The sequence below is a fragment of the Leguminivora glycinivorella genome, chromosome 15 (assembly GCF_023078275.1).
Source record: "Leguminivora glycinivorella isolate SPB_JAAS2020 chromosome 15, LegGlyc_1.1, whole genome shotgun sequence".
NCBI lineage: Eukaryota > Metazoa > Arthropoda > Insecta > Lepidoptera > Tortricidae > Leguminivora > Leguminivora glycinivorella.
Genome location: NC_062985.1, coordinates 17,871,881 through 17,898,152, shown reverse-complemented (window position 1 = coordinate 17,898,152; position 26,272 = coordinate 17,871,881). Strand labels below are relative to the sequence as shown.

Genomic DNA, 26,272 nt, shown 5'->3' with positions numbered 1-26,272 from the left:
TCACGGTGTCAGCCCACCAAATCGGTATTCCGCCCCTGGAGCGTCGGCCTTCGACTTTGCCGAGCATAATGTTCCTTTCGAGAGTGTGCTGTTTAGAACGCATGATATGCCCGAAGAACCTGAGTATTCTCTCCTGACAAATAGTTGAGAGCCGCTTGGTGATATTCAGTTCTCGCAGTATTGACTCGTTAGTTCTAAAAGCAGTCATGGGATCCTGAGCATCCGTCTCCAGCACCACACCTCAAAAGCATCAATATTTTTTCCTATCTATAGGGTTTTTTAAGCTCCAAGTTTCAGCGCCATACATAAAGATGGAGAACACCAATGCTCGCACCAGCCGTACCTTGGTTGCACGACGAATACCACGGTTAGATGGCGCTAATAAAATATTTGACATTTTATCACATACCAAGCTAAGAATAAGGGCCAAATTGTCAAAACTGCGGTTCAAAAGTTTCAAGCCTGTGTCGAGAGATGGCAGTCTATGCACTGTGATTACACATTTTACTTTGACAGTAACTCTCTATAATGCTTGATCCTCTTTGATTATTAGGTATGCCTCTAGACACAAGAGTAGATTAGTCATAAGATCGAGTGTTTTTTTTATCATGGCTTAAATTTGTTTAGTAACTAAATCGAGAAACCTTAATTATGTCGAATTTTAAACAACTAATCGAATATAAATTAATAATAAATTTATATTCATAATTGTATGGATCACTAACTGTCCTTGAGATAGGAATTTAAATGTTGTCACATTCTTGATGGACAATTTAATATATGGTCCCGGTTTTTATATAACTGGATATTTAATTATGGTTACATAATTAAATATCCAGTTATATAATCGTTAGATTATAATCAATTAATAAGATACTGATTGAATACTTAATTTCGCTATCGAACGGTAAATCTAATATAATTAAAAGCTATATAGTGCCTTATAAAAAGGAGTTACACCGATTTAGAAAACATTTAAAATAGAAATAATGTCTTGGGTAAAACAACACAACTGACAATATACTAATATGCCCGATTCAAACAATGTCTTGTCTTAAAAGTGTTGAGTCAGTGTCAATGTAAGTGCGTTTCAAGTTATCCGATCCTATTAGTAGTACGAATAGCGTAAATTAGTAGTATTGCTACTTGGCAATAGACGTCGCTACGGACGAAAAGTCTAATGCTCACCAATTATTAGCTAATATTACAATAGTATTAATCAGTATTCTGCTTTCAATTCCTTCTGCTTGTATATAAGGTTGTAAACTATTCTAATATTACATTTTTGGCAGACGAAACACTGTTGACACCTAGTATCGAGTAGTGGTACTGATAATTTACGCGTGATAGTCACTAGATGTCACTACGAATAACCCGCATTTACTGATGTATGGATGTATCACAACTCTTCCCTTACTTATTCCTCTATGATACTTACTACTTAGCTACAAGAAAGTATATTGATTTAAACTAACACGATCTTCACTCATATTATTAGCTAGAAGATGTTGATACAACTCCCAGCCAGTCTACCCGTGACCACGGACGTAATGTCATGTCCGAAACGTCGGGTTAAATATAAAACGTAAGTTTTACGCGATTAAGTCCCGTTTTAATTTAATAATACAAGAAAGTAGTTAGGTAATAAAATCAGAGTACCATATTTATCGCCACTGCACTTTTATAACCTGGTTGTGATAACATCATTTATTGCCTTTCTACCTAGATCGGTAGGTGAAATCCTAGCTTTATAAGTACGTAATGAAATAGGTATTAGTTGTATTATAAGGTAAATCCTCTATTAGTTCCCAAAGGGGTCTAGCTAAGATGGAAAGGTTCATTAGTTTATAGAAAAACTAGCTTTTGCCCGCGGCTTCGCTCGCGATAGAAAGAGACAAAAAGTAGCCTATGTCACTCTCCATCCCTTCAACTACCTCCACTTGAAAAATCACGTCAATTCGTCGCTCCGTTTTGCCGTGAAAGACGGATAAACAGACACACACACTGTCCTATTTATAATATTAGTATGGACACAGAATATATAATAGTACAAGTACAGAAGGCTCACTCCTTTGATGTTCACAAAATGCCGTCATTCTAAATTCTTACCTACATTAATAAACGGACCGCACGCGAGCAGCCAACATTGAATTTTATTGCGCCGCGCGAAGGTCGTCGCCAATGAATGGGCCGCGAACTCGCGGCAGCTGACATGTACTTGTAGCGCGGCGATAGAATCGCGGAGTGAGCCGCCCCTGGTATGGATACTCCCCCTTGGCTGTTCGTAGATCAGATGTTCTTACTTGTACCACAAGAAAACCGAAACAGCAACTTAGCCATGACGTACAAGAGACATAGTTTCAAATTTACATACAAGTTAATAAAATGCTTGTAAAATAGGGATTAAACTTAGCATATTTGCCAAACCGCCTGATAATATTAGACAAGGCCAGTTAATTTAATTATTTATTTATTGACTGACCGGCCAGTTCGACCAATATTTACGACCGACCAACAAATCATTCGAGTATTTGTCATTAAAATGTCAATACTGAATGGTAGGATTATAAATTGAAGTCAAATTTATTTTGTTAACAAATCGCTTGCTTTTTATGAGGTAGTAGGTGTTGAGTGCTGTTTTCGATTGAACAAGCTTTGGGTTAGTGTTGCCTGAGAGGACGCCTGAGCGGAGCGTTCGGCGGAGCGTGCAGCGGGGCGGGCGAACACGCGTCCAGCCTATGAAGCGTCGACTCAGGACACATTTAAATGAGCTTCAATTGTTTGACATACACTCCGCACGCCTTATGTGCGTGCACTCGGCCCTTATATTTAGCTTATCACAATTACCTAAAACTACAACTAAGAACATTGTACTCTGTACTTTTACCATAGTTAAATTAATTGACTATTTTTAAATAAAGAATATTTTTGTTACAGCAATGGATTCGGAGAGTGTTTGGGCGACGAACCTTCTACGGAAATTGACAAGTATAAGTATCCGGAACTACCTGCAGGTAAGAGCATAAAATATCATTATTTTATATTACCTATTTGTGCAGATTAAAGCCGAGACAAACTTAATTACAATTAGGACCAAAAACCAAAGTTTCATAATAATCAAAGCCGTTATTAAAGCAATATAATTAGAAAATCAAAACGAAAAGGCAAAAAGCCCTGTGAAACGGAAAAGCTCTGTGTATGAATTGAATATACCTACATATTTCAAACTGCTTAGAAATTATGTACGATAGTCCCCAACCCCCATGTGCTTTCTAACTCATTGTGAACTTACTGAACACTTACTTCTTCTACAGGAGTTATGTATGACGCGGCGAAGCAATGCGTACTCCAGTTCGGAACAGACGCAACTGTCTGCACCGGTACGGATCCTGAGGAACTGTGCCAGCATCTCTGGTGTCTCGTCAACGGGACCTGCAAGTCTATGCTGCGCCCTGCCGCCTCCGGCACTACTTGCGGAGTCGATATGGTGAGACACCTAATATCATCATCAAAAGTAAGCAATTCGGAACGCGACTGTCTACACTGGAACAGATCCTGAGAAGCTGTACCAGCATCTCTGGTTCTCAAATATTAGTCTATCCCAACTTTTCAATCACTGCTATTTGAAATATACCAGCAACCTTTCTCCCATAAATAGAGGACACTTACCACGAGGAGTTTTGTTACAGCCTGACAAAAAAGAAATGAAACTATTTTTTTTATCATAGCAAACTCATACAAAAGTGACTCAATAGTTGCCACATGCAAAAAGGTTTACATAGACGGTGGCGCCTTCTTCACCGAATCTCACGCGTAAAATAGCGACAAGCTGCTCAATGTACAGTCAGCTGCAGAGAAAAGGAGAACCCCTGCCATACAAAGTACGCAAGGGGGTCTTCTTTTCTCTGCAGCTGACTGTACGAAAATCGTTGTCCTCAAAATCTTCATGTTGGTAACTTTTGTTACAGTGGTGTCAAAACCAGAAGTGCGTGCCCCGAGAGCGGCCACCGGAGGCGCGGGACGGGGGCTGGGGCGACTGGTCGGAATGGAGCGAGTGCTCGCGCACGTGCGGCGGCGGCGTCGAGATCAAGACCAGGGAGTGCGACAACCCTATGCCGTCCAACAACGGGAAGTACTGCGTCGGAGATAGAAGCCGGTACGTACAGATAACAGGTGCCGTAGCCGAATGGCATTTTTGCGACGCGAAACGAAAACGAAACTCCGCGAAAGGTAGTCTGGCTCTGTCGCGCCAATACGCAAGAGCGATAGAGATAGATATCTACCAGCGTTTCGTGAGCGTTTGTGCCATTCCGCTACGTACCCTGGTCAGAAGGTTCTAGTGCCTCTAAAAGGCCATCAGATCTAGACACAGTATTAACAGAGAGATAACAATTCAAGATGGGAAATGGCTAGTAGATAATTGTAGGATGTGGACATCCAGACAGGACGACATTTCTGTACCATTGAAGAGTAGAGAGACTAGGCACTCAATAAATACGAAAGGTTCTAGAATTTCCATCGGAAGAGGCTGTTAAAGACTCGATACGGAGTTTGGCGCGAGTGATTATAGAGAGCGTCGAATTCAAAGCCAGAGAGATAAAAACCGGTGGTTTTAGCAGAGATAAATATTAAATGTTAGTCGAAAGGTTCTATATAATTATGTCCCCTATGTGACACTCTCGGAGGACCGAGACGGTAACCCCCTTCCCAATAATATTTGCCAACTCGCTGCAAAATTAGATCTCGTACTCTAAACTTACCTGTTCCAATATCTTGGGTTATTGCAGATACCGAACATGCAACAGAGAGAAGTGCCCCATAAACGAGCCGTTGTTCAGGGACGTGCAGTGCGCCAAGTACAACAACAAGACTGATAAGAACAACGACACCGTCATCGCTGACTGGGTGTCGTTTTATGACCAAGGTGAGTTGAGTTCCTCATCATCTCCTAGATGTTTTCAGATACGGCGACTGCGTTTTACGGTTGAGAGCGTTGCTGGTGTGTGCTCTCAGACTGACGTAGCCAAATTTTGCTACGAATGTGCGGCCACACTCGCGGCAGGTCAGCACCCCTCCGACATAATTGTAAGTGGTCAGTGGGCTGGTGGTTTGGCTTTTAGCTCATCGAGTTCCTACCTACCCATTGATACCTTAGCCGATTTTTTTTTTTTTTACTGTGCGCTGCGGCATCTGGTTCAGATTTTGCCGGATATCTTGGCTGTGAGTGGGAGGGCTCCCGTGGGGCCTCCTGACTCAACGAGGGGTACCTTAGCCGATGCGATATTCCTATTTTATCGAACTAGTACGAGCTGTACGAGAAGTTTATCATTATGTGCCTTTGTCGAAACTTCAAAGGGCCATATGTTATGTTCCTACGTCGTACGATACACGTGCGAAGAGGAAATTCGTAACTCCCTTCGGTCGTATTTTAATTTATCACCACTCGTTCCGAACTTTCTCTTTTACGCACTTGTATCGTAATGGACCTACTATTATTAGTTCGAAGAATGTACCATGATCGATGGTGCCATCTACAATTTCCTTTTCATGACTGGTAATTTTCAGGTAAAAGCGGATCCAGTCTTATAAAATGTGACGTTATCTGGGTAAAGGGAACTAGCGTCGATAGCGCTTACGGCGTTATGAGCGATGTTCGTATACAAATACGAAGCCGCGGGACGTAAGCGCCACCGACAATAAGGTCCCTTTACCCAGATAACGGCACAAATAGATAATTAATCAAAATCAAAAGGTTTGTCTTAGACCTGGGTACGTAGCCGAATGGCACAAACGCTCACGAAACGCTCACGAAACGAAACGCTCGTAGACATCTATCTCTATCGCTCTTGCGTATTGGCGCGACAGAGGAGGACTATACATTTCGCGGCGTTTCGTTTTCGTTTCGCGTCGCAGAAATTCCATTCGGCTACGGCATCTGGATCCGCCCATGCCGCGGAGATATTTATGTTTTTTTACCAACCTTCCCCTTGTTACAAGCTGTCTTTAACCACCCAGCTTTTGCAGATAAGCCGTGTGAGCTGCAGTGCGTGCCTCGAAACAGCAACGACTACGAAATCTTGCCCGGATACGTGGCCGACGGAACGCCGTGCTGGCAGACCATTGCCGGCAGAAACTCGCGCGATATGTGCATATCTGGTAAGGACATGCATCATACATCCTACCCAATAGCATTACTGTTGGGATAGCAATATTGCTGGTGGCTCTGTGGGGACTAAGTGCGTTTTCACATTATCCGAATTCCGATCCAATACCGGATGTAGGACTCATTATCCCATACATTACAGGCGCCACGGCGATTTTTTCCATAGAAGTCCTTCCGACACAATTCACAGTGACAGTTTCGGTTTCTTTCAACCCCTTATTTGCCAAGAGTGGCACTGAAACGAGTAGTTTCATGTGCTCTGCCTACCCCTTCATGGGACACAGGCGTGATTATATGTATGTTATATGCAGAGCCCGGAAAATCCATAGCAAAACAAAAGACTGTCGCAATGAAACTAGGGTGAGAAACATTTTTTTATCGATATCGAGTAAGTTTTGTCTAAAAAAAATCATACCGATATGTTTAGGTACGTACGTTATTTTATAATTATTCACGCCAAACGCAAAACAAGTAGTAAGTTAAGGGTTTGTTTTATATGTGTTATTATTTCATCTAAAATACAACGTAACCTATATTATCAATGTTACTTATATTTCTGCATATTAAGTAAGTAATAACCCTTTCCTTTTAGCTTGGCCGTAGTCGGGTGACAAAGAGGTAATCAACCTCATTGTAAATTTATAATAGACACTGCAGAAAATCAATATTCCATAAGACATTGAATGTCATTATTGTCATTTCATTGCGTATGACAGTGATAAAATATAAGTTGTGTCTCTGTAGATAATTATTATTTAAACCTTAAATATTTTGACACGGACGTGGTTGATATATAAAACTATTTAAAATGAGTAATGTGCAAGATCGTATTAAAACGTGGATAACCAATCACCCTGAACTAGTCTACAATGAGTTTTATAAATTTGCTCCTTGACGTCGAGTGAAGTCGAACGTTCATTTAGTATACATAAATGGCTTTACAGTGATAAACGAAACAGTCTTCTCCCAGAGAATGTTGAAAAATTAATGATTATATACTCCTATTACTATAACAAACCCAATAAGATGTCAAGTGCTGCTGTGTGCACTGACGTGGATTTCGAGGAAGAAATTTCATCTGTCTGTACCTGTATAATTATTTATACATTTTTTTTTTCATTTGGTGGGCCATTTTCTTCTCATATTTAGAACTATCGATATCGATAAAAAAATGTTTCTCACCCTAGTTTGATTGCGACAGTCTTTTGTTTTGCTATGGATTTTCCGGGCTCTGGTTATATGTTATATATGTAAGTCCTTCCGACATCCGATATCGGATCGGATCATGTGAAAACGGACTAAAAATCTTTGCTTGTCTGAAGATTCACGGACCAAAACAGAAACGGATGGAATGTAAAGCCGGCAACAGACAGTCTTAAAATCCATAATCTGAAAAAATCATAATCTTACAAAATTCAGATCGAGTGCACGGAGTTCCATACAATTTCGCGACTGTCCACACTCTTGTTTTTTTAAGATTATGAATTTTCAAATTGATCTGACAGATTGCATACAAGTCTTTTTTTTAAGATTATGAATTTTAAGATTGTCTGTTGCCGGCCTTACTATTTTAGAAGCTATAATTCCAGCATTTTTGAATAACCACCAAGACCGAACATTCCGGAATCCGTCGGATAAAAAACCAGTCAAACTACCTAAGGTCAGTGCGGGCAAGACCGGCATAGTTTATTTGAAATAAAGTTTGAGTGGATAAAACTCTATAATTAATGTAGTCTGGCGTAATGCGCATGGTCCTATGAGATAGCAAATATTATATTTTACAAAGCTTTTATAATATTTTGGTGAAATAAGGTACTTTTAAGTCATAAAAATCACATTTTATAAGGCTCGGCGGGTTGACCGTCCTCCCGCGATGAGTACAGAAAGACCGTCTAGTGCTTGTTGTCGCGTAATTTCATATGAGACTAGGTTCCAAAATCATGATCATTGTTATTTTACGTAATAACAGGGCATGTGCTAGATAATTAATAAAATAATGTTAAAATATTGAACATATAAGCATTTTTCTATTTATAAGGCAAGACCGGCATAAGTCCCGTAGATGGGGTTCATAACATTTTCTTTTCAGGTCCAGATATTGCATAATACTGTTTTTCCAACGAAGACCTGCGATACAATTTAGTCACGATATTACAGACTCATATAAATCCAACTAGTTATCTGTTTTTGAAACTTTTTTATTAAGAAAAGGTAACAGGATATTACGTTACATGAATTGGTTTGGTAACATTTCTTAGCAATGCTTGCTTTTTCTATAGTTACTACCAGAGTTACCACCTACCTGAGCTACCACCCCCGAAAACCTATTGACGACACCCATGACGACTTTTTGTCAAAGTGACAGCCAGCAATGTCAATTAACGGTCGGGTAGCCGTAAAATAGTCAGTCAAAAGTGTCAAAACCGTTTTAAAGGGTACCCATATGGTCCCTGTTGGGTAATGCTGGTTATAAACAGGCCTCGGATTATTTTTCGCATGGTAAGATGAAAGAAAACTATGGAGTCGATATTAAAATTAAATTGTTATTTATATCCATACTCATACTCATTCACGTAATTATTGCACGCACCGATTGCAATAAATAATTTAGTGACACATCGCGTCGTGAATGATTGACATGACATTGACATGCAAATGATTTTTGATAAATCAGCTAGTACTTAGCATTAGGGATGTCACGAATGTCGCATGTGTCACATTCGCGAATGCGAATGCGAATGCGAATATTCAGAATGCGAATGTGCGAATGCGAATGCGAATGCGAATATCGCTGAATTTCATAAAAAACCAAAATAAAAACCAAGCAATCACCAACAACCCGCTAGGTAAAAAATTTAAAATGCTTAATATTGGTCAAAATGCCGAGTACGAACTTCACGCCGTACGAATTTGACCTATCTGCGCATGCGCGAGTCGACAGTCGACAAGTAGCAATTGGAGCGGCCGGCGCGGGCGAGGAACAAGCTGCGACTTGCACACATTCGCATTCGCAAAACATTCGCATCGTTTGAAGCGAATGCGAATGTCAATGCAAATATTGCAAATGTTTAAAAGAATGCGAATCATTCGCATATGCGAATGCGAATGCAAATATTCGTAACATCCCTACTTAGCATTACGTTTACCGCAACAAAGTAGTCTGAACCAAACAAAATAGTAACTAATTTGATATAGTTACAGGGTAAATGTAACCCTTTACCAAGCAAAAGGCTTCCCAAATCACACCACATAAATAATTTTAATTACATTCAGTAAGATTAATTTTCGATTAACATTTTCGATCTGTCAACCTGCACAAGGGACAAAAGTATTACGGGACTAAGAAAATTAGTGAGTATGAGTATGAATATGAATTAAAGTTTAGTTTTAATATCGACTCCATAGTTTTCTTTCATCTTACCATGCGAAAAATAATCCGAGGCCTGGTTATAAAAATAATGACCAACTGGAAACCCTACTCTCTTTTGAAATATTTGTCGCCGCATGTTGCACAATCTAAATATACTTAAACAAAAATAATAAAAAACGGTTAGAGCTTACGATAATTCTACCAACTTAAATATGATGATGAATAATGCAGTATAGGCTTACTTCTGTTCACTTCTTATCATTTTTCACAACCATGTCACATATATTTTATTTTTACTTAATACTTTCGAATGATTTTAGTAACACTATACGAATCATTATCAAAACTGTATTTCGAAGTTAAAATCAAAAACGGTACAACTATCATAAGCCAAAAACGTACCTATATATTGATATTGTTTACACTCGACTTATTTCCAATAAAGCCTAAAAAAGGTTGGCAACTCCTTGTTCATCATATGCCGGTCTTGCCTTTTTCTTTTATGCCGGGCTTTCTGACTAGGCACAATTTCTAAGTTACATATTTCAGAACATAAAACTAGAAATTCAGCGCGTTCTGAGTAGAATAATAGTACTAGTCAGAAAAAACGGTTATTAAATGACTGCGTTACATACATGATATACATTTAATATTCCGACTGCTTCTATTTTATTTTATTTTTTTGCGGAACCATGTTGAACTCGATGTTCGAGTTCGAAACGAGAAACAAGTTAATTGTTAACTAGTGTTCGTCCTAGGGATATGTATTGAAGACCAATGGATTAAGGATGAAAAACTGCTATACTTCCGGAGGTGTGAGAAGCGTAGATATATAAACAAAAAAGTTATAGTCAATAGACGGTCTTTCCGGGTAGACGGTCTTCTCCACACTGACCTTACCTGTAAATTTAAATGCATCGAAAATCGCATGTGAAATGAGAAGAAGCCTTTACGATTGTCCTCTGTTTTAGGTGTGTGCTACAAGGTGGGATGCGACTGGGTCGTGGGCTCTGACCTGGAAGAGGACGCTTGCGGTATATGCGGAGGGGACGGCTCGGCGTGCAAGACTGTGCAGGGCATCTACAGCAAGGGCACCACTAAGCAGTCCGGCTTTACTGAGGTGAGGATTGACCTGCAAGATTGACACTAAAACCTTGCAGTATTTAATATCTTTTCCCCTCACTAGCTCGGAAACACGTGTTTTGTCCTTTAATACCAGCGGGTAAAAACGTATTTTATCCACTAGTGGGTAAAGTAATTTGACTTTGAATAAAGTCAAATTAACTGCTTTAAAGTTGATAAAAGTAGGTGAATCTAGTAATAAAGATGATTTACCACCTGTGGAACTTCTGGAAGCAGGGATAAACGCATTTTTTGCGTTGTAGTTTCCTCGCTGTAGTGAGGGGAAAAGTTTTGTGTTACACTCGGGTGCAAATGTATTTTTCTCAAACATGAAATGAAATATTGTCTTTACGTTCCTTAAAATGGGCTGGGAAGTATCGCTTTTTGGGCGCAACAACTCGAGAGGACTGTAAAGGAATTTCATATTATTTTTTAGGCCTAGGCCTGCAAAGTAACTTTTTTTTATAAAATATTGTTCTTTAGAGCATTTTTTTTTTATTTCATTGTATGTTTGAGCACTATACATGCCTCGGCATGAAAACGGATTCCCGGCCTCGTATCCCTATCCGGCTATATAGTATATATCCACTTGGCCGGGAATCCTCATTTTCCCGGCCTCTGATGTAATGTACTATTCAGCAGTTCTCGAAAAGTTTGTACAAAAATAAAGGAAAAAGTTAAATTTGTTTTTATTAATTCCTACTTGGTTACCAAGATTTTGTTGATGAATTGAGATTTTATTAAGTTTTATTTCGTCATTAAGGTTCTCTAGTATCTATATTTTCTTAATTATAACAATTAACCCGTATATATCTTACGAAAGTCGACTTATATTACTAAATGTTGGTAACAAAATAGGATCAATTAAAATTTGCTGACGTGGCTATGTACAAAGTTGCCGGGAATTGCTCTATTACTTCTTGTGTGTTATAAATTCCACACTCGGCGTTAAAATACAACTTTGCCCCCTTGTATGTATAACAAATAACTATTACCCAACTCTCAAAGTAAAGAGGTGACCTAACTTGAAATTTATTTGCGTTTCATTTTGTTTTGAGCATCTACAAATAGGATACTTCTTTGTTGGAAACGTAGGTGAATTTAAAAATTAAAGTTGAAATGCAGTTCTTTGAGCATGTTCACCTTGGAGTTTGGCTCAATAGAGAAATATTTAATTATTCCTAAATAGGTAATTAAACCTACAAATTAGTTGCACGCTGATTTTTTTGATTTGATTGCTGATTTAAAACCATGCGCAAAAGTGCAAGCAAACTTGTGAGTATGGTTGTCGAAATAAGTAGGTATTGTCATATTGTGCAATTTGTGCATCTAATAGGTTTTTTTTTCAGGTTGCCGTGATACCGGCCGGCTCAAGAAACGTGAAGATCCAAGAGAAAGTGAGCCCGGGAAATTACATTTCTATTGGGAGTGCACGAACGAGAAAACTTCTTCTAAACGGAGGCGGAGCTCGGTAAGTAAATCAATCTAAAGTAGACTATCGATTCTATATTTTTTCTTTTAGGCACGCCACAGACAGGACGTCTTAAAATTCATAATCTTAAAAAAAAGACTTGTATGCAATGCAATCTGTCAGATCAATCTGAAAATTCATAATCTTAGGGTGCGCGCCCACGGGCGACAAAATTGCTCGGCGACTTACGTAGGTATTTGTATGAAATCTTCGTGAGCGCACTTTCATACTAGCCCATGGTCGCGACAAAAAAGTCGCTTCGAAAAGTCGCCCGAGGGCGCACCCTCTTAAAAAATAGTACGGAACTCCGTGCACTCGATCTGAATTTTGTCAGATTATGATTTTTTTCAGATTATGAATTTTAAGACTGTCTGTTGCCGGCCTTATAAAGCCGGGAACGTATGCAGCCATGCAAAAAAGAATAGAAAATAATAGGGGCGCCACCACCGTGTATGTCATCACGCACTTCTGTATGAAAAAAGTAAGTGTTGCCATGATCAAAAAAATAGTTCCATTTTTACTCCTTTTTTGCCAAGCTGTAGCTGCACGCTTACGATAATACCGTTATCGTAGCCATGCAGCCATCTCAATCGCTCTATCGTGTTGCCGCGACAGCCAGACTGCGTTTCGATCGACGTCTAGCGTCAACGATTGTCATTGCGGCTAGGCTACCAGATATGTATAGTCAACCAATTGGAACCCTAGGCCACTGTAGAACTATGTCACAGTGAGGTTATAAATCAGATTGTAAGAAATCTCGAATTGCTTGTCATTTTGACATGGTTGTAGAGTGGCCTAGGGTTCCAATTGGTTGACAGTACGTCTGCAAGAAAAGAAATATGACAATCGATTTCCATCGATTCGTTTCGGACACCATTCGATTCGTGATGCAACTTTATGATGTGTTGAACGGCTTTTTTGTGAGTTTTCGAATGCAAGTTTTTATTTAGTTCCAATTTTCTTTCGTGGGTGACCAATATTTACCTAAATTACTCACGTTTCAATTGACCCAGTCCCCATTCATCTTCAAGTCATCAATGATAACTGTTTGGAGTGTTCTTAGCCATGTTTCATGAAAATCGGTCCACTATGTCGGGGTTTTTTTTCAGATGTATTATTTTTTAAATGTTTCAAATTGTTATTATTATTTTTTACAGTAACTCTACTCTGACCGAGTACTTTGTGGCTGGCTCCCAGGCGATCTACGAAAGAGATCGCGATTGGGAGAAAGTTCAGATTGTGGGACCGATTCTGGAGGATATCAAAGTTTATGTAAGTAATGATTTGTTAATAACGTGTAAGTATAAACTGGCAAGAGAGCCATTGACTGTAGCGAATTATTATCTATTAAAATTTAGTTTGTACGTAAAGAGCACTAAAGATATATGTACATGAATTAATATTAAATTTGAAATTTAATAGACGCTAGCCGTCGAATTAATTTTACGGTTTAGCTTCCGTTTAAACATCGTAATGTGAATCCCGTTTATATCTCTTAATGCGTAATATTTATATCCATAATCGTAAATTTTATTGAATTCCACTAGTGATGTGCTGTTATTATGTAAGTAATTACCGGGAATTCTCGCTAAAGCGGTAATTTGCCAAGAATGCCAAGTATCAAATTTGCGATCGAATTGTCTTCACAATACAATACAAATACCTATTCTTTATTGTTCACCAAAGATCGTGACATTCATGACATAGAAATTAAGCACATATATAATTTTAGTAGACAATAGGCGGTTTATCGCTAAAGCTTGTTTCATGTTTGAAATTTCTTACAGCAACGAATTTACCGCGGCAACCATCGCAACCCCGGCGTGAACTACCAGTATACCGTCAGCAAGAGATACCGGTACCGGCTCAGCGATTGGTCGCCGTGTAGCGCGACGTGCGGCCGCGGCCGCATGTACCGCCAGCATGAGTGCGTCACTGACAGTGGTCGTGAGTGTCTATATTGCATTTTCTTCCTATCACACTTCCAAAGTTACACAATTTTATTTTCTAACCTTTGTGTTTCACACATTCTTTGTTAGCTCCTAGCCACTTCCTATCAGAACTTAATGGCACGTGATGCTACCGGTATTTCGTGAGCAATAACCTGTTTGGCACAGCTATTAGACGCCTCACAGTGTTGAGTGTACTCGTAGAAGCTAATGTAATATAATATTTTTGAACCACAAGTAATGAAGTGTTTACTGAGTGCTTAATACTGAGAACTTCACAAAGAAAGGACAAAGGCATATGCACAAACCCCTTCAAAAACATATAACCTTCCCGCATTGAATCACATAAATAAACTCAACTTATAAAATGGAATTGTTATTGTCAACAGGCAAGGTGGACCCATCACATTGTGACCAACAAGAACAGTTCAGCAGGGAAGCGCTCGTGCAGATATGCATGCGACCGCCGTGTACTGCGCGCACGCACTGGCGTGTTGATTCCTGGCAGCGGTGCAATACCTCCTGTCGAATACCGGTAAGGATTTGACCATACCGGTAACTCTTAAACTCTCTATCTTGTTACCAAAGAGCCTGAAATTATTACTTTTAAAACAATGTCGGTTGCAAAATCTTACGATAATTTGAGATGTAACACAGATTTTTATTTTTACAGGGGAAGGAGCCAACGAAACACAGACGAGTATACTGCGTGGATAATCTGACTGGTCATCGGCGAAATGACGCCGACTGTGACCTCGCGATGAAACCAATATCAACTATCATCTGTGCTGATATACCACCGTGCTAAAGGAATCAAGAAATGTATATTTGCAATGAGAGCCAATACAACGTACCTTGTGGATCTTTGATGTATTACTTACACTGGATAAGCCATAAGTAAGCAATAAAATCTAAACCACAAGTCCCTTCGGTACAGTTTTTAAGTCAGTATACTCTTTATAATGAGTTCATGGCACAATTGAAGTAAAATTTTCGTGAAACACGGACATAGTTTGAGCACTAAGCCTCGAATCAGTGGAGTGTAACGAAATGATAAGTGAAATAGTGACACTAAAACAATGCAACTTTATAATTATGGTGAAATAAACATTAAGCGAATACGCGCTAGTGGACTCGATATGTGAACCAGTGAAGTGTTTTTGTGTTTGGAATGTAAAAACCCATCGAATAAGGTTACGCGTTCACGCTATGCGTGCCTTAGCTTCGGACGAATCTCGCAGGGAACCCACATAAGGCCATTTCATTTCATTTATTTAAATTAATTAAATAAAATGAAATGAAATTTCCAAAACGACTATACTGCCATATTACGTAAGAAATTACTAGTTTTAACATAGTCTTCGCTTAGTTATTAAACTACTAATACATAACTATATATTCTGTAACATCAGTATTAAAATGGTGTATTTATATCTTTAAAATAATTCAGATAAACGTAATGTGCGAAGTGATTAGATACTTTAAATTTTGGACCAAAAATATCTTAAGCAATCAAATTCACGTTGCCATAGGTAATCGCAATTACTGCCAATTACTTTTGTACGACTAACCCCACTTGCATTAACTATAATCACCTACGTATACTACATATACCTACCTATAATACATAACAAGAATAAGAAAAAACTCAACTAGACTAAGTTCTTATAGAAACGGCAGTCTTTCATTTTACGTCCTGTACCCACCCGCAATGATTTCGCTAGCATTTGAAAACTGCCTGCTTGTTACCAATTTTATGAAAGACGTGAATGATTTAAGATTAAAGTTCTTGCAAGTGTGAAATATACTAGACGTAAGCTTACAACGCATACAATATTATTAAGATCAAATGTAATAGTAATAAGTGCATTTAGTAAAGAAAATATTAGTTGAAATGTGGGACTAATTACCGGTATTTTTTTCATAAAATATAACCGCTATTTTAATCTTACCGTACAGCATTATTATTTTAGGTACTACGCGAGACTAATGAATGAATACCGGTAATAATCCCAACTATAAATATGACAAAGCCTATGGGAACTTTAACCGCTAGTCAAATCAATGGCATATGTCCTACGTGATGCGATCTGGTCAGTAAAATTTATTTCTAATGCTACTTTCCTTGTAAATCCTGTAAAAATGGACACTAACTATATTTAATACAGTACCGGTACTGTTTATTTAAAACTTTAAACCTGTGTTAAAAAATCGGTATATTTGTTGTAGTGCCTGGTAAAACAAACTTCGGTACCGGAAATAGTTAAATATTGGGATACCGGGACTTTTCAAAACAATACCGGTAATGCAAGTCAACAAATCTTCAGACCATCGCATCTCTTAGTTAATTTTGCTAACTATTTGGGACATTTTGAACAATTTATTAACCTCTTAACTATTAACTATAGTTTCTCCCGTCGTTTTTGTATAAGCGACTTAACTGTTACCTGCATTTTTGTGTGTACCCTGAATTTTGTAATTCATGCCCGAGAGCAAATGCCTAATAAGATTAAGTGTACGTGTCCGATTAGTTTTCAAGTGACTATGCATAATTGTAACTGTAGTTACGTTTTATTTATCTTATACGTATCTATTTTTTATATTACTATTTGAACGTTCTAAATAAATGGTGTTAAAACTCAGACTGCTTACATGTCACTGCATAGGGCCGCCTCGATCTCAAACATCTTTTTTTCCTGGTATTAATACCATGTAAGACATACTACTTCCACACATCGTTTGTGATTCCCATTCCCATCCTCCCAGAACAACAACATACGATATAACTTGACTCCCCTCCCACCTCTAAAACGTGTGATGTGATTGGATGACTCTCCACTCTGAACAAAAACACGTCAATATTAAAAAAATATCGCATATGGGTGTCACATGAATATTATCCGCATTCCCATGAGTCTTACCATGTTTTTTTAATTACCTCTATTTCCTTGGTTTTGGTAATAAAACCCAAGCCAAGAGGGACATGGCAGCCTTTAAAATCGACTACCAAAACTGGGAGAAGCTTGCGGAGAAGCGGACGGAGTGGCGAAAGTGCGTTGGAGATGGTCGCAAGTTCGTCGATGAGACCTGGTTTGCGGCACTTGCTGACAAAAGGGAAAGAAGACACCATAGCGAAACGTCGCAATCGGTTGCAAGCTTCCCTTGTCAGATGTGTGGCAAAATGTGTCGCTCTCGCATAGGTCTCTTTAGTCATCAAAAGCGATGTCTCTCGGACATTGCACCATAAATCGTCTGAAATAGACGCTAAGGCCATTGATTGATTGGTAATAAAAATTCCGTGAGAAGTGGCGCCCTCTGAAGTGAGCAACTATCAGTTTAAACCCCATTCTAATAGTTTCTGATGTTTCAGTTCTAAGATTCGTCAGGAAACATTGTCGATTGATGATTCATATACACAATTTTAATTCCTGAAAGTTAGATGATTGCTGTTAGACAAATGCATTGTAGGCAAAACTTTGTATGTAGATAATTAATAGATTTTTTACATATTAAATTGTCACATTGATGTATTTAATTATAATTGTGTATGTAATTAGACATGGCAATAAACTGTGCATTGTTTTATTTGTGAATTTTATTGAACACCTCCCGACTCCTCTGAGCTTATATTAAAACACTAAGTTTCGCGTTTGGGACTGGATGGTGTGGTACATACCTTTCTCAGTATCGGGACCGTGATTTTCGGTACTGGTCTGAAAGAACACTTTCCCGGCACTATTCTATACTACAGGTAATATACTTCATAGTAATGGGATGTGACATAAACATGACAGTATTGGCATGAAGATGACAATGTGTGTGTGTGTGTGTGTGTGTGTGCGTGCGAGTGTCTTCTCAACTTACCAATATGTTAACTTTCGTTATTAGCTAAAAAAGTCGCTTTCTTATAGCTTTCGTTGATGGTACTTACTGTAAGCGATAAAATCAAAACGTGCTTAATTTTCATACAAAATTTATTACGAAAATCATCATTAGTTGTATTTGTTTCATCAGTTCTAAATCACAGTGCTCCTGGAAATAAATAATATAATAACTAAATGTAAATTCACGTTTTTAGAGATCAAAATTAATTGAATATAGCATACATAAAATATTCTAAGGGCCACTTGCACCAACGAAAATGGAGGTTAACCCACCATTTTATATGGAGTTTGACAGATGACAGCCCACTAACCCTGAGTTAAGTTTGGTGCCAGTGGGCTTAACCCTTAAATGCATGACTTAGACAAAGATTTATTCAAATTTAAACTTTGACATGCTGTCAATAGAGTCAAAAATGCATGATGCATATATACATCACTATGCATTTAAGGGTTAAGGGCCACTTGCAACAACGAAAATGGAGGGTTAACCCACTATTTTATATGAAATTTGACAGATGATAGCCCACTAACCCTGAGTTAAGTTTGGTGGACGAAAATGGAGGGTTAACCCTCGGGTTAACAAAAATCAACAATACCATGAACTCGGATATTCCAAAAAATGAGGTTACGTAAGTATGCTATTTCTAACATATAATAATTATATAAACTAACTTATGCTAAAAAATAATATTTATATAAAATATTCTAAATAGGTTTTGTGTAACATGTACTACTTAATCGCATCTCAATATTTGCAATTTAAAGTAAAAAAAAAATACTGAATATATGCTACTTCGCAAAAAGCTACAAATTATACAAATCAAAACAATAAAAATCGTTTCTGTAAATTAGGCATTTATTTATATTTCTTTTACTATCACTTCAGTTTATATATATTTTATAGATTAATCTCTTCTCAGGCAGTTCCGGAACTTGATTCTTTAGATATTAAGGCTTCAGAAGAAACGTCGAAACGTATGTTTTTCTTCTTAGTGTTATTTTTCTGGAACAAGGTGTAAAAGTTACGTACTTTTAGTGTGTAGGTAATTAATGTAATTTGACGCGAATGATTTTTGATGTTTATTATCTTTTCTTGGATACTGCTTGATAAATACGTCAAATCTTGGGATTAGTTGTCAAAGGACCCCAGGCTCTCATGAGCCATGCCATGACTGCTAGACAAAGTAGGTGCAGAGCATAACATATTCAAGACTGCAGCAATTTAGTGGCCAGTTCGCCAACGAACTGGTTCCAGTTAGGCGAAAAAAATGTAATACTTTAGTCATACGTTTTTTTTTTTATAAATAAATAATAGTTAGCAGTAACGTACATCAGTTGCAACAGAAGTATTTTCTGTCCTTGTACTTAACTAGTTGCGATCCAAAAAAAATTATTCTTTGTACGAAACTGCGATCATATTTTTCGAAACAAGATTATTTTAACAGAGCGTGGGCGTTTATTTCTAGACTGTTTGCCCTTCGGGCATCTAAAGCTAGCTAACAAACCACCCCAAAGGTATTTTCACAACCAGACAAAAAATGGTCGTAATAGGCTACTTGACCCTTTTTCAAAGTATGTCTTATATTATTAATTACTGTCTAATTAAACGAAAAAAAATAGTACCATATTTTATTAAGACTTAAAAACCTGCAAAAAATAATTTAAAGTTTACTTTTACGTGATCAGGCAAAAACAACATCAGCCATATTAATCTATAGAATATCTATGACATGACGTAAGTCGATTTAGAAAAAATATTTGCCACTGTCACAGCCGAGCAACGACTATGAATTTTAATACAATAGAGGTTGCTTCTATGGAGATTAGATTAGTACCTCTAATTTCCATAGTTGATTTGAATTATGTGACGTCACTCCAATGGCTAACACCGTTTTCGCAGTTCATAAATTTAAAAAAAACATACACACATCTTTAATTAAAAATACGCAGTCATCACGCACTTTTAATCCCCGCAAGCTATAAATATTGATTTCTTAAGTCAAATACCACAGAAAACAATAACTTGATGTGCTAAATTCGATACGAGTTTAGTAGCCTATTTATAACCGCAAGCTTGTGTGACGAGAACCCGCCCATCGGGTTTCCGGCATCTGAGCAAAGTTCACCCACAGTGCGGGTTCTTGGTTGCGAAAATGTTAAAAGGTATAAACCACACATTATTTTGCACCTGCAAAGACTTACCTACAAACGACCTCTTCGTTCGCAACTGTTACGGCTCAGCCACGACATTGGTCTACGCGCGACAGCGGTGAGCGGCGGCCATACATTGGAGCGAGACACAGCGATGGGACTTTTCATTTGCACGCATGGCTGCCGCTCACCGCTGTCGCGCTTAGACCAATGTCGTGGCCGGGCCGTTAGCGGAGCGGAATGATAGCGGTGCGGCGGACGAACGCTGGCGCTCCGCTCGTAATCCGCGCTCGTCAGTTCCCGCCGGCGTCCGCTGGGCGCAACGCCAGCGTTCGTCCGCCGCACCGCTATCATTCTGCTCCGCTAACGGCTCGGCCACATTGGTCTAAGCGCGACAGCGGCACAGTATAATAAAGAGTACTATCGTACAGTATGGCCACTCCCGCTCCCCGCTGAAAGCGCCGCCCACCCCCTCTCGGTTACCTCACAGTTACCGCCTGTCAAAAACGCGAACAGTCAACCTGTCATATCTCACTCATACAAGCATGCTACGCGTTCACCTACACGAGCTTAGAATGTGTGCTAGGAACGCGCCTCTTTCATATATTTGATCCTCAGTGTCCGAGATGTGACAGCGCTGAGCGGCAGCCACGTGCGAATGAAAAGTCCCATCACTGTGTCTCGCTCCAATGTATGGCCGCCGCTCACCGCTGTCGCGCTTAGACCAATGTCGTGGCCGGACCGTAACGCTCCGCCTTCGCTCTCAAAACGCGTGGCCGAGCTTTAAATGTAGAAAAGTTACCTTATCTTTCGCTCTAGGGTCGGCGTTCTTGGATCGCTCCTTCTCGAGGTCCGTGTGGAGAGACGCGATTTCCGCCGTCAATTCAGACTGGACCGCGCGTAGCCTTTCAACTTCTACTAATACTTCAGCTTTGTCTTTCACTGAAAATATAAAAAAAATCAAATAATTATTGATTACTAGCTTTTGCCCGTGGCTTCGCTCGGGCGAAATTCGAAAATTGCGGATGCTCTATACAAATTTCCACCCTCCCATTTTAGGGAAGTGCGGGGTTACAGAGACAGTAACCTATGACACTCTCCATCCCTTCAACTAACACCACTTAAAAACACGTCAATTCGTCGCTCCGTGAAAGACAGATAAACAAACAGACATACACACTTTCCCATTTATAATATTAGTATGGATACTGACAGTTTGTATGAAGGATGCAATGTACAATAGACGTCATCTAAGGCACTAGTCCTACCAAAAACGAGTATCGGCGATTAGAACAAAGTAGTACTGATAATTTACGCAAGTTGACGCGTGATTGTCGCTAGATGTCACTTAACTATGCCTATACAAAGCGCGCCATGGTCGGTATTAAGATGCAAGATCGAATCCGTCGTCGCACTAACGGCCCAGCCACGACATTGGTCTAAGCGCGGCAGCGGCGAGCGGCAGCCATACGTGCGAATGAAAAGTCCCATCGCTGTGTCTCGCTTCAATGTATGGCCGCCGCTCGCCGCTGTCGCGCTTAGACCAATGTCGTGGCTGGGCCGTAAGGTGCAAGACGTAGGTTTCGTTATTACTAAACTAAAATGGAGTTGGGCGGGACATGTTGCTAGGCAAGGTGGACCAAAATGTTAACGGAATGGTGGTCGCTAACAAATGTAAGAAGTGCCTGGCATCCGTTGGGTCGACGACATCCAAAAAACTGCGGGTCACAACTGGATGAGATTAGCCCAGGACCAGGAGAAGTGGCGTACTAGAAGAGAGGCCTATGCTCAGCAGTGGGCGATAAAAGGCTGATATGATGATGATGATGATACAAATAACCCGCATTTACTGATGTATGGAGTCTTCCCTTACTTATTCTTCTATGATTTACACGGGAGCGACCTTTTATTTCGCCGATAGCTTATAATACTCTGTCAAACAAGTCTGTCAGTAAATAAGAACAAAGAAAACTATATGCATCCTTTTCTTTAGGATGCATATTATTAGTTTTCTTTGTTTCTATTTACTGACAAACTTGTTTGACAGAGTATAATTAATAAATTTAGAAACATTTCATGCTTACTTTCTCCCTGTCCTAATATACTGCATAACTTCTTATTCCTAGACTTGACTGTTAATAATTCCTTTTTCAAATTAGTCACCTCCTCTTTTAGCGCATGTATTTCTTTATCCTTCTTTTCTAAGGTATCGACAAACTGTGCTTTAGTTATATCCTGGGTTTGGTGCCGCGTTTGTGACTTCACCCTGTCTATTATTTTGTCTTTTAGTAATTCATTCTTCGTTTCTGATTTCACTCTCTCGAAGAACTCTGTGTCGTCTTTAGGTTTATCTGGTTTGGAGTCTGAGGATTTTTCGTCTTCTTGGCTTGCTGGAAATAGGTAAATTAAAGCTTTAATTCTCTCAAAGATAAATTTTAGGGTGATGATTCAAATGCAAAATAGTGACTATGATGATTTTATTTCAGTTTAACACCTCCACACTCCTTGTACACTCCTTTTTGCTGTGTACCTAACGCATCAGGGGAGTGTACAAGTTTCTGATGGGTTGGCAACGCGCATGTGACACCCCTTGAGTTGCAGGCGTCCATAGGCTACAGTGACCGCTTTCCATCAGGCGGACCGTATGCCTGTTTGCCAACGACACAGTATAAAAAAAATGATGACTGTCAATACTTACTTTTAGATTCATCGCCAGCCACCATGTCATTAAACTGATCCAGGCTCATGACATTCTTCTTTTTCTGCTTCTTTGTGGTCGTGCGGGCTGCTTCTTCTTTCTTCTTTGTAATCTCTGCTTCTTTCTTAATCTGCTGATATACATCTTTTTTCTCTTCATAGTCTAATTTGGAGAGTAAAATAGCCTGAAATATATGCAATAAAATGATATAAACAAAAGTTTGTGTAAGATAATTATAATGAAGGATGACAAGGATTTCAATTGATGTCACTTAGGATCAGTTGCACCAAACCGTCTGTCACCGTTAAAGCGTTCGTTAAATTTTATTGTATGGTAAGTTCCATAGACGTCTGCTGCGTGACGATGATGTGTCTGTCAAATGTGGTTGATGCAACTGGACCTTAGTCTGTGTCAATTTTCAATTGTAGGTTTTTAGAAATTAATATTATAATGATAAAATTAGAGTATTGGCTTCGTGCGAAGTGCATGGAGGGGGTAAGCAAAGCGATCGCAGTGCTTGCGGTGGTCAAAATCGACACTGATTGTGGTTGTCATCTATCAAAACTCATAAAATATAATACAATGTGTAATGTTTGATATGGGGCATCAATATTGTTTCGTTGTTAATTGTAAAAATAATGGCATAAATAGTCGTTGCACGTTCTATGCGTTTCTTAGAGCCCACTGGAAATTGGATCAAAGAACTAAATGGATAGCTACGGTGAAAAGAAAACGTGACATGTCAAAACAAAACATTATAATAAATTATATTTAAGCTTTGTTTACCTAATATTGTTTAATACGCTGTTAGTATTTTTCCTACCGTAAAAGATTATGCTTAAAGATTCAGGCCTAGCCTGGGAATAGGCCCGTGTCGGATATTTCTGCGGCCGCGGACATGACTAGGTACTTACGTTTAGATTTGTTTTATATGGCATTAACGGGACGGAGGTTTAGCGAATACCATATCACTAGCTCGAAGAACTTGTACCATTACTCCTATGTTCTTCAAGATTCCTTATATGCCCTGCCAGCACCAATTTATTGACTTTTTCTGTAGTCTGGGGTTGGAAGTTTATACCGTGAGTAATGCTTTGGAAACTGATTTTTGGTATTATATCCATGTCTTTATAATCTATCTACCTAAATTACACTTGAAATAGTAGCTCTTGTTATTCGATTTATTTAAAAAAATTAACGAAAAATCGTTAAAATATAATGTTTGTTTACATGTCATTTTTTGACATTTTCCACTTCAAGTTCACATGGTAGTGGGCGTAATTGTCGTGCACGTAGCCAATACAGTTAAAAGTATATTAATTTATTTAGTTCTATAATTCTGGTCCTGGGTTCGAATCCCGGTAAGGGCATTTATTTGTGTGATGAGCACAGATATTTGTTCCTGAGTCATGGATGTCTTCTATATAAGTATGTATTTATCTATTTAAGTATGTACATCGTCGCTTAGCACCCATAGTACAAGCTTTACTAACTTTGGGGCTAAGTTGATCTGTGTAAGGTGCCCCCAATATTTGTTTATTTATGTTTCAGATAAGTGGATGTGAAAATAAAAATGATGTCATTTTTGATGCAATATCTACATTTAGGAAATTGTTACCACCAAAGTTTTGCCACCTATTATTGAACTAACAGGGGCCCATTTCTCGAAGGTACAAGTTACAATTTACAAGTAGTTGTCAATGTCTAACACGACAAGTTGGAAAGAGACTTCCGCTTGTAACTTGTAACTTTCAGTTTTGAGAAATGGGCCCCAGACCCTTTAGCACAACTTGCCTTGACGCGCGAGTAAATACATCAAGCGCGACTTCAAGTATGGACCCGCGCGCGACAAGGCAAGTTGTGTTAGAGGGGAAGATGTGATCAACTGTCTCTATTTTCTGAAGAATATAATGTTTGACTGCTTACCTGCTGCAGTTCGTCTTCAAAGTTGCCGTCCACAAGCTGCTCATCCTTCTGCTTCCACAGCTCCCACTGGTTGGATGACTGAGCAGCCTGCTTTGGCTTCTTCTTCTTAGCCACCTGTAGGGATAACATATCATCATTTTGACGACCGGTCTAGCCTAGTCGGCAGTGATTTTGCCTGCTATGCCACGGTCCCGGGTTTGAATCCCGGTAAGGGCATTCATTTGTGTGATGAGCATCAATATTTGTTCCCGAGTCATGGATGTTTTCTATGTATATAAGTATTTGTATATTAAACATATATATTGTTGTCTGAATACTCACAACACAAGCCTTCTTGAGCTTACTGTAAGACTCAGTCAATCTGTGTAAGAATGTCCTATAATATTTATTTATTTATATTGATATATTGTATGGTTATTTAAGTCACTGGTAGATTCGAACTTTTTAGCAACGGCATTTATAGCATATATGTTAAATTCTGCCTAATTGCCAGTGTTGCTATCGCAATTTTTTTTGGTGTATCAAAATTATGAGTCTCCACATCAAATTTCATATTCGCAAACATGAACTTGGATTGTGCCTCAGTGTAATTTTGAACCATCTTTATAGACTGCTTTATATTTTAAAGTAATTAATTACTTAAGCGTAACTTTTATAATGACAAATTATTCCTACTTTTAGTAGTTGCTAGTACTTATAAACATTTATAAATGTTAGGACATTAAATTATTAAGCGTAATGCACAATAAGCTTATTAGGTACATACAACATTAAAATAACAGGGGAAGATAACAGCATACCTGAGTCTTAGCTGGCGCAGGTTTTGCTTTTTTCGGAGGCTCGACTTTTTTAGCGGCACTATTCTTGTTCTTCTTCTTCTGCTCATCCGAGCAAAAGTCTTCGTCTTCCACCTGGAGCCCCGCGAAACGAGATTGAACAACCAGACCGGCCATGTTTCAATTTATTTTCTTAACAAATTTGTAAAGCTGTAATAAGGAATAATAGATTATATTTATAACGTAATAGGACCATAAATGATAATAAATTGATATAAAATGCAGCAGGAATATTAAATTTACACAAATACATGAATTCTTATAAGAACATACAGCAACAATAGAGCAAGTTTAAGAAATAAATAATGATAAAAATAAAGCATTACACTACTTACATGAAAGCTTTTAGCTATTGTTTATTTTTCGTGTTATGTACGGGTAGAATTTAATGTTTAAAGTGTAAAAACAATGACGGCAAAGTCGGCAAACCGTAATTTGTAGACGCAAGGAATACTTGTTTCTGTTGTTTCAGTGTTACCATGCTTAATTTTTTATAATAATTAATAAAAGTCTTAATTTCTAAATAAACAGTAAATAGTCATTAATTTCTTATATTTTCAATGTCTTTGTACACTTTCTTATATTGAAAATGAAGAAATCCATATTAAACTCTAAATTAGAAGAAACAGCACAAAAACTACAGTTTATTCGAAAATGGAGCAGCGTTTTCTACGTGAACTCAAATAAGACCATTCACAATTG

General features: G+C 38.5%; 2 protein-coding genes across 2 annotated transcripts in view; one reads left to right on the top strand and one right to left on the bottom strand.

Moving 5' to 3' along the window:
* Positions 1-14,937, top strand: part of LOC125233742 (A disintegrin and metalloproteinase with thrombospondin motifs 7) — a 215,703-nt gene extending 200,766 nt beyond the window's left edge. Inside the window, exons 10-20 of the mRNA XM_048139815.1 lie at positions 2,938-3,014; positions 3,315-3,487; positions 3,969-4,156; positions 4,788-4,924; positions 6,025-6,156; positions 10,505-10,653; positions 12,005-12,126; positions 13,284-13,398; positions 13,914-14,073; positions 14,465-14,610; positions 14,749-14,937. Of these exons, the coding sequence (XP_047995772.1) occupies positions 2,938-3,014; positions 3,315-3,487; positions 3,969-4,156; positions 4,788-4,924; positions 6,025-6,156; positions 10,505-10,653; positions 12,005-12,126; positions 13,284-13,398; positions 13,914-14,073; positions 14,465-14,610; positions 14,749-14,883 (1,534 nt within the window). The 3' untranslated portion in view covers positions 14,884-14,937. The remainder of the gene's footprint in view (positions 1-2,937; positions 3,015-3,314; positions 3,488-3,968; positions 4,157-4,787; positions 4,925-6,024; positions 6,157-10,504; positions 10,654-12,004; positions 12,127-13,283; positions 13,399-13,913; positions 14,074-14,464; positions 14,611-14,748) is intronic.
* Positions 14,938-18,421: 3,484 nt separating this feature from the next.
* Positions 18,422-26,024, bottom strand: LOC125234023 (G kinase-anchoring protein 1-like). The gene is made up of 7 exons (XM_048140202.1): positions 25,906-26,024; positions 25,535-25,720; positions 24,735-24,848; positions 22,809-22,992; positions 22,195-22,500; positions 20,913-21,052; positions 18,422-18,962 (listed from the first exon to the last, which is right to left on the bottom strand). The coding sequence occupies exons 2-7, from the start codon at positions 25,685-25,687 to the stop codon at positions 18,876-18,878; spliced, it is 984 nt and encodes a 327-aa protein (XP_047996159.1). The 5' UTR covers positions 25,688-25,720; positions 25,906-26,024; the 3' UTR covers positions 18,422-18,875.
* Between the last annotated feature and the right edge of the window lie 248 nt (positions 26,025-26,272).

Bases quoted from the DNA above. Each gene is read 5' to 3' on its own strand.
- LOC125234023 (XM_048140202.1), bottom strand. From the start codon at position 25,687: ATGGCCGGTCTGGTTGTTCAATCTCGTTTCGCGGGGCTCCAGGTGGAA. The intron at 24,849-25,534 runs GTATGCTGTTAT...TTATCCCTACAG, and splicing joins CTGCGCCAGCTAAGACTCAG to GTGGCTAAGAAGAAGAAGCC. The intron at 22,993-24,734 runs GTAAGCAGTCAA...CATATATTTCAG, and splicing joins TTGAAGACGAACTGCAGCAG to GCTATTTTACTCTCCAAATT.